This window comes from Nicrophorus vespilloides, unplaced genomic scaffold, assembly GCF_001412225.1.
Source record: "Nicrophorus vespilloides isolate i.1.1-1 unplaced genomic scaffold, Nicve_v1.0, whole genome shotgun sequence".
NCBI lineage: Eukaryota > Metazoa > Arthropoda > Insecta > Coleoptera > Silphidae > Nicrophorus > Nicrophorus vespilloides.
The window spans coordinates 1-9,227 of record NW_017099976.1 but is presented as its reverse complement, the minus strand read 5'-3'; the positions used below and the strand labels follow the sequence as shown (position 1 = coordinate 9,227).

The 9,227-nt window shown below is 28.9% G+C and overlaps 1 protein-coding gene across 1 annotated transcript; it reads left to right on the top strand.

Annotated features, from left to right (window-relative positions):
- Nucleotides 1-2,346: 2,346 nt before the first annotated feature.
- Nucleotides 2,347-8,512, top strand: LOC108566451 (1-acyl-sn-glycerol-3-phosphate acyltransferase alpha). Its single transcript, XM_017926328.1, has 5 exons — nucleotides 2,347-3,051; nucleotides 3,117-3,250; nucleotides 3,311-3,492; nucleotides 7,773-7,938; nucleotides 8,014-8,512. The coding sequence occupies exons 1-5, from the start codon at nucleotides 2,867-2,869 to the stop codon at nucleotides 8,202-8,204; spliced, it is 858 nt and encodes a 285-aa protein (XP_017781817.1). The 5' UTR covers nucleotides 2,347-2,866; the 3' UTR covers nucleotides 8,205-8,512.
- Nucleotides 8,513-9,227: the final 715 nt, after the last annotated feature.

Genomic DNA, 9,227 nt, shown 5'->3' with positions numbered 1-9,227 from the left:
AATTATTTTCATATAGCTCAACTTCAACAGTAATAAATATTACAAAGAAGGAAACTGAAAAAAAAAAACAAAAAATATTGATTATGAAATTTGTTATAAAATTGTTTCAGAAATTTGTCAACTGATAGTTAATAATTTATAAGTATTCAATAAAGTTAAAAATGTCCAATATCATTTACTATTAGTTTCATAAAGCTCAACTTCAATATTAATAAATATTACAAAGAAGAAAAACTGAAAAAAAACAAAAAATATTGATTATGAAATTTGTTATAAAATTGTGTCAGAAAATTCATAAATTTGTCAACTGACAACTTCAACAGTAATAAATATTACAAAGAAGAAAAACTGAAAAAAAAATTGATTATGAAATTTGTTATAAAAATGTTTCAAAAATGTCATAAATTTGTCAACTGACAGTTAATAATTTATAAGTATTCAATAAAGTTCAAAATGTCCAATATCAATTACTATTAGTTTCATAAAGCTCAACTTCAATATTAATAAATATTACAAAGAAGAAAAACTGAAAAAAACAGAAAATATTGATTATGAAATTTGTTATAAAATTATGTCACAAAATTCATAAATTTGTTAACTGACAGTTAATGAAATATTCTATAAATATTCAAAAAAGTTCAAAATAAACCAATATCAACTAGTATTATTTTTATACAGCTCAACTTCAACAGTAATAAATATTACAAAGAAGAAAAACTGAATAAACAAAAAATGTTGATTATGAAATTTGTTATGAAATTGATTAAAAAAATTCAGAAATTTGTCAACTGACAGTTAATAATTTATAAGTATTCAATAAAGCTCAAAATGTCCAATATAAATTACTATATATATTAATAAATATTACAAAGAAGAAAAACTGAAACAAAAAACAGAAAATATTGTTTATGAAATATGTTATAAAATTATTTCAGAAAATTCATAAATTTGTTAACTGACAGTTAATAAAATAGTTTATAAATATTCAAAAAAGTTCAAAATAAACCAATATCAACTAGTATTATTTTCATACAACTCAACTTCAACAGTAATAAATATTACAAAGAAGAAAAACTGAAAAAACAAAAAATGTTGATTATGAAATTTGTTATAAAATTGTTTAAAAAATTTCAGAAATTTGTCAACTTATTAACTGTCATTTATAAGTATTCAATAAAGCTCAAAATGTCCAATATAAATTACTATTAGTTTCATAAAGCTCCACTTCAATATTAATAAATATTACAAAGAAGAAAAATTGAAAAAACAAAAAATATTGATTATGAAATTTATTATAAAATTGTTACAAAAATTTCAGAAATTTGTCAACTGACAGTTAATAATTTATTAGTATTCAATAAAGTTCAAAATGTCCAATATCAATTACTTTAGTTTCATAAAGCTCAACTTCAATAGTAATAAATATTACAAAGAAGAAAAACTGTGAAAANNNATTATTTTAAAAAATTGATAAATTTGTCAAAGCATATATTCAACTGACGGTTAATAAATGTGAAACAATATATATGTGTGTTTTATGACTAAAATATATTTTAACAGTATTTTATTGAAAATTATTTAGAAAATATACCTTGTAATCTCATCAAACTAAAACTGAGAGGGTGGCATAAATATTTAAAAAATAATCTATTTTAAAGTTATCACATATTTACTAATTATTGATACAATATCTCTAAAATTATCAAGTTTAATGAAATAAAATTAAGAATTTTTGGAAAAATTAAAAATATTTTATCAAAAGCAATTAACTACTTAGATTAAAACATCTTTTTATTTCGTCCAGTGACTGTTTGAACGAAGAATGTCAAATATTTTGGAAGAAATATACATTTTAAAGTTCAAATATTTATTACCAAATATCTCTAAACTTATCGCCTATACAGGAATAAAACAAAGAACTTTTTGAAAAATTGAAAATATTTTATCAAGTAAAGTAAAAAGTAAATTTAAAAAAAGTTTTTAGATATGATAATAGACGATTTTATAGAAAATATGTTTATTATACTGATAATTTAGTTTTTTTAGTTTTAAAGTCATTGGCGTTTGATGTTTATTAGTAAAAAAGGTCTTAAGTAATAGAATTAGTAATATTACTGTTAAGGATTTAAAATAACTAAAGACGGATCTGAAAATTTTACAAAGATTAAGCATAAACCACGTGCATTTTCAGGAATACAATTGAAATATTATGAAGGCGCCACCTGGTGCTTCTGAAAGACAACAAATAACATCAACCGATTTCAGGAAGTTCAATTTATCGGCTCAGATGAAACGAAACACCCCCTATGATGATCCCAACCAACTGCCGTGACAGCTGTCAAAGAGTCCTTATGACAGTTGCAACTTTTGTTTACGAACCGAATGCAGACGGTGCGCGATTCGTTGCCGTTCGGCTGGAGTACAGAACGCACGCACACTCTTGCATCTCGTCTGCATTACAAAGCACGACGTTGTTATCGTCGGAGGCCGTTCGTTCTCAATTGTTGTAAGAAAAACACTCGCACACACGTTTGACGGGAGCTTTGCGCTTCTTGTTCCCATGTACAATTGTTGCTTTCATTTGGCGGCACATTCAAATGTGAAGCATCAATCCATCGGTTTCGCATCCCGAGACGAGCGGCGAAATTCGGGTGCGGGGGTAGTAGTAGTCGAGAAAATCAATTCAACACATCCAACAGCCGCCCACTATAAATAAACGCAAAAGGCGTACCAGCCCGAAGAATCGCATTAAGTATTAAACAGTGAAACTTAGTTTTAAAACATTGAACATTTTTGGTGATCGAAGAATCAGGATCAGGGAGGAAGAAAATAATCGTATAGAGAGAAAATCAAGTTTAGCAACAACATGAATCCTATGTACGTTGAACTATTGATGGCCATCTGCTGCCTGGCGCTACCCTTCCTGTACGAGTCCAGCCAGAGCTTCAGGTTCTACGTAAAGTTCATCTCGTACTATGTCGTCGTCTCGTTCTTCGCAGTACTCTTCATTCCGATCTTTGCGTTCAGACCGAAGAACGTCCGCAACTTAGTGTAAGTTCGTTTATTTTTTTTCTTCTAAAAGTGCATAGATCTTGAATGTTCGTTTGTTTCAACAGAATAAGCTCATATATTTGTAAGAACGTTTCGCCGCTGCTGGGGCTGAAATGGATACTTCGTGGGAAGGAGCATCTGGAGAAGGAGAGGGCTTGTGTCATTGTGGCGAACCACCAAAGCTCCCTAGATGTTCTAGGTAAATTAAATTTTTTCACAACCCCCTATGCAAATAAAAACATATTGTTACATTTTACAGGAATGTACGATATGTGGCCGATAATGGACAAATGCACGGTGGTTGCAAAGAAGGAGCTTTTCTACATCTGGCCCTTCGGCCTTGCCTCATGGCTCTGCGGTCTCATATTCATAGACAGGATGAATTCCAATAAAGCCAAGGAGGCTATGAACGAAGCCGGTGAGCTGATCAAGAGAAAAAAGGTATTTTAGAACTGCCAATTATATTTTGCTCTTGTTTACACTTACGTTTTCATCGAGTTACCCCGAGTTACCGACCCAATTACGTGAGCGGTTTCATTAAACGTGGAGTTTCTTTCAAAAATGAAATTACAATATTCAAATTTCGTAGGCATGCATATGCATAAAGGGATTATTCTCACGTAATACGTTTCAAATGAATATTTATACGGTCCAATTGAATTTAAACAACAAAGACAGAAATATATTTCAAGATAATATCTACTAAGATCTTTTTACTTTTTTCTTGTTTTTGTAAGAAACATTAAATAACAAGAGATTCCGTAATAAACGAAATAAACTCTGTCTATTAATTAAATCATAATTGTTAGACTTTTTACCCTAATTAGTATGGTTTCTGCATGAAACATAAAGACGTTTTGTCTCGTTAAAAACATGAAAATGCTGTTATTATATTATGTCTCCTTAAATGCTTTTAGTTGCTTCTAATGTCTTCTTTCCACTACACAAAGATAAATCTCTTAAAGCCTTATCTAATCGACATTTCCGGCATTGATTTTAGGGAGCTTTTAGTCTTCTTGAACTTCGTATTCTTCCTTTATTTACTTTCTAAATGCTCGATCGACAAGTGTTTAGTCGCACATATCAATTTCAGTTGGATTTGAAATCACGAATCGATCTGTAATGTTACCATTACAAAATATATTTATTAATAACAATCATTAAGTTTTTAACATTATATTAAGAACTGTTATTATATGCAAGAAAAGAACATTGATTCGACTGTAAATTATAGTTAACACAAGAAGTCGTGTAATGAATATCAAAGATTTTTCACTTTTTGTTTAGAAGTTAACTCTACTTCACACAAAGTGAAAGTTGTTTTCTATAAAGATGTGTTTTTACTATAAAAGCTACTACAGGTAAATCGTGAAATCAATTGCTGGAACCAATTGAAAAGTCAAAGTTGAAAGTTTGCCAAGAAAGTTAACTACAATCAGAATTTTTTTTAAGAACTTTTTGTTTTATGTTTATTTAATTGGTGACCTTATTACTATTATTGCGAACACACAAATACAATAATCATTACTTTATTTATATAATACAGTAAAGTTTATTATGAGCATGAAAAAAAAACATAAACTAAATCCTATTGATTGCAGTCTTTCCGCCTACTATTTTATATTTTATGGGTTTGTTTGTTGTGTAACGATGCAATAAATCTCCATTGTTGCACTTTTTAAATATTAGATAATCGTATGTTCTGCGCTTTTCTGTTTTCAATTAGTAAATACACATGATTCAGTACACATTAAATAGAGGTATTTGTTTGAATGATTAAAGTAAACGTCGATGTTATCTTGAAAATATATGGACAGAATCCTTATAACGTATTTCATTCAAAGGCTACAGTATTTTATTAAATTATATGGGTTTATGAATTTAAAATCAGGTTTTGTTTTTTTTTTTGGTAGCGTTTGGTGTAGTTTACATTCGAACGTTGAACGTTTATAAAGTCGGCCGACACATCTGTGTAAACATGCTAAAAGGTTCAGTATCCGAAATTATAACTCTCCATTTAAGCGTAACTCAACACGTTGTTATTATTTAAAATGTATATAATTTAATTATTTGCATTCAATTAATAACAATGCTATAAATAACATTTTATGTTGCAAATTTTAATTGAAGAAATAACTTTGTTAATTGCTAATATTGTTGTCGAAATTAACTTGATCTAAATAATTTACATTTGTTACATAATTTATGAGAGTTTTTCTCGCACTATACTAATATTAATTGTTAATCTTAAGATAATAGCTTTATTTACCTAAGATAGGTGAGAAAATAAATATTGACGTTGTAATATTTATGCACAATTTCATTCATAATTTATATAATACACACGACTTGAAAACCTAAAGTTATGTAAAGTAATGCATTAATAAGTACAAAAACGTTTACTAAATAATATTGTTATTTATTAACGTTATTGATTTGTAATTTATATTTGTCAGACACGCTTACTTCATTCAATTAAGAGATAACAGAGGAATTAAATTTTAAGTAAACGCAATTACTTTCATATAATTTGTTTATAAGAAAAACAAAGAATTTAGCAAATTCGTTTCTTAATATAAAAATGTACGAGGCCTTCAAGTGTTTTTCATTGTTGAGGTTCAATTATTTTGCAGAATTGATCTACAATTTATAAAAATTAAAATTTGACAATATTTTGGTATTATTTAAATATTAGTACCATTTAAAAATACAGGTATCCCCCCGACTTACGAATTAGTTCCGTTCCAAAGGCTTGTTCGTAAGTCGGGGGAATTTAAAAAAATTCCAAATATACTTATCTTACTACACTTTATCATGGTTTTTACTATTATATTTGTTAAATTCCGTATTACAGACTGCATAAATTTGAAAAAATAGATTAAAATAAACAAAATACTTACAAATACTTTTCAATGAAGACATCACAATTATTTAATAAAAAACGACAAATGAAATAATTGCAACAAAACAGATAGTACATTTTCCAAAAATATTATATTTTATTAAAGAAATTATCAATTTTTGTTTGGACAGTTAGAACTTTGAGAAATTTGTTCGTAAGTCCGGGAGTTCGTAAGTCGAGGGATCCCTGTACTTTAAATATATAACAAAACCTCCTATACTACGGGATTCAGACTGTTTAAAACCGGATCAATCAAGGACTTTCCAAGAGAAACCGCACAAAAAGAGACATAACTGTATAAAGGGACAAACTGTGTACTAATTTTTTGTCAATTAAAATTTAGTTTTCTTTTATAATTTTTAAACAGGACAATAGTGAATCCGGACTAATTGAAGTGTGGTTGTATACCAGAAATATAAAGAAATTATCAATTTTTGTTTGGACAATTAGAACTTTTAGAATTTTGTTCGTAAGTCTGGGAGTTCGTAAGTCGAGGGATCCCTATACTTTAAATATATAACAAAACATCGTATACTACGGGATTCAGACTGTTTAAAACCGGATCAATGAAGGACTTTCCAAGAGAAACCGCACAAAAAGAGACTTAACTGTATAAAGGGACAAACTGTGTACTAATTTTTTGTCAATTAACATTTAGTTGTCTTTTATAATTTTCAAACCGGACAATAGTGAATCCGGACTAATTGAAGCCGCACTTTAGAGAAAAGTTTTTATTTTAATATTATTTTTTTTATACAATTTAAACACATTTTATTCAGATTGTTTTTATATAGTAAAAATTGTTAAAGTTATAGATTATTTCTCATATATGCAAAGTAAAAAAAAAACATTCTCTTAGTTGTTTTTTCTTATTAAGACATTAACTTGATAAAATGTAGTAAATATAAATCAACGAAATCAGTATTTTTTTCATCTTGAAATATTAATATGTATTAATTTGTTGATGATTATTTCTTTATTCGATTTATTTATTAGAATTATATTAAAAATGAGAGAACATACAGAAATTATGATAAAACTGAGAATTTGTAAAGATTGTACATTATTAATTTTTGACAAGATTGTGATTTTATATAAGCTGGTTTTAAGTGTTTAATAATACTTGTTTCTTGCGATTGTTTTATAAGAGTCTATAGCGAAATCCCGACAATCAAACATTTGAAATCCCAACATAGTGAAAATCTCGACAACCATAATCCCGACATTGAAAATACCAACAGTACCAAAATCCCGAACATTTTAGTGGATTTTGGCAATCCTTTCTCTCTAATGCGGAGAACGCATTCAACTTTGTCAATGCACCATATTTATTTGTATAATTAGGTTGTATACTAGAAATATAAAGAATCGAGCGTAGAATTGTTTGAATGATAATATACATACATAAGGTATACAATTGTGAATTGAGAACAAAAACTTAAATGAATTTTATTTTATAAAAAACAATGTGAACTATTTCGCGAATATAATTCATGGTTGTTCTATTTTATCTGTCATTTATAACCGAGAGAATATTCTATTTTCTCTTTTGACGTCCCTTCGTTGTCTCTTCACACTAAGAATGCATTCGATCTGAATTTAAAAATGTCGGGATTTTGATCAGAATGGTAATATTTGTTTTCTTTTAATTGGGTCTTTGCAGAGACGTTCATTTATATTAAACTATTGTATATTAAGCTATTTTATCTTATCTTCTTAAGGACGCAAGAAAATGATTATGAAAGTATTCAGAATTTGTTTAGCCGACATTTCTATGCTTATGGAAATATCGGTGATAATTGGTGTGCGCGTGTTGCAGATAAAGCTGTGGGTGTTTCCGGAAGGAACGAGGCACAACACCGGCGAAATCCACGGATTCAAGAAGGGCGCATTCCATCTCGCCATCGCAGCGCAATTGCCCATCCTCCCAGTCGTCTACAGCAGGTATTACTTCCTGGACGAAAAGAACAAACGCTTCGATACAGGTAGAAAGAATTCATGGGATTTAACGTGAAAAACCGTTACTCACAGTTGTCGTTGTTGTTTTTTTTTTGCCGCAGGGAAAGTGATTATAACAACGCTCGCGCCGATTTCCACGGAAGGCATGACAACGGAGGACCTTGAGAAGCTTATGGATATGACTCACAAGGCCATGAGCGAGACGTACCTCGAGACCAGCAAAGAGGTGTGCAGTATGTGCAATCTTGAAGATGCTGATGGAATCAAAGAAAAAACCAAAACGATGAATTAATGTTCTTGATAAACACACCAAAAAAAATTCAACAACAATATGTATTAATAACAGACAAAACAAAAGTAAGATATAAATAACCAATTCTAGTCAATAGTTTTCTTTGTACATCTTTTTTGGATTTACGTGTGTGTAAATTCGGGACGATTGAGGTGTGAGCACAAAGATAAACTGAGGCACTACATACAAATTTAAGAATCGAATTTCGTTAGTGAGATCGTGTAATTACCATTAATTCTTGTTCTCGGATAAACAAAAGAAAGCGAAAGAAAAAAACAACAAACAAACAATTATATTTATTATACTATATGTATTATATATTTGCCAATGATTATTATTTTTGTACTTTTAATTCTATTTCTTATCGAATAATGATTATGTTTTTATTTTATTTTTTTAGTTTAACACTCATGATGATGTATTAAAAACAAATTTTGCCTAACGCATATCGTTTCATTATCACTTCCATTTTATTAACCACAAATTTAGATTAATGCAACGCCTGTTTGGACCATGTAAGTATACTTATAACATATGTAATTAAACCAATAACATAAGTGTTTTACTATGCAGTGACGACATGATTTACGTTAGTTTTCCTTACTTAACAAATTAAAGTGTTTTTTTTATCAGTAAAGATATATACAAGTAATTAATTTAAACTACATACGTTGCAATCATTCAACTCACATTACTTAATACTTTTAGATAAATTCAAATTTCCTTTGTTTTGTCTGTTATTATTTAGTCAAAATATCATGTAGACCAGTGATTCTCAAAAGTGTAAGGGTCGCAAAAAATTATTGACAAATCAATCATGGTTGTTCTTCTACACCAGCGGTCGGGGAACCGGGGTAAATTACCCAAAATGGGGTAAAAATGATTTTTTTTTGGGTAATAGCGAAATTTTCTAATTTCATCTTACCAAACTCTGAGAGCGGTTCTCTGACTACTTTTCAGATCTAGATGTACAAACTGTGAATTGGGTTGTAGATCCTTTTAAATGTGAAATTACTAACATAC

Coding starts and splice junctions, on each gene's coding strand:
- LOC108566451 (XM_017926328.1), top strand. CDS start 2,867: ATGAATCCTATGTACGTTGAACTATTGATGGCCATCTGCTGCCTGGCG. Junction 3,493..7,772: donor AGCTGATCAAGAGAAAAAAG/GTATTTTAGAAC, acceptor CGCGTGTTGCAG/ATAAAGCTGTGGGTGTTTCC. Junction 7,939..8,013: donor GAACAAACGCTTCGATACAG/GTAGAAAGAATT, acceptor TTTTTGCCGCAG/GGAAAGTGATTATAACAACG.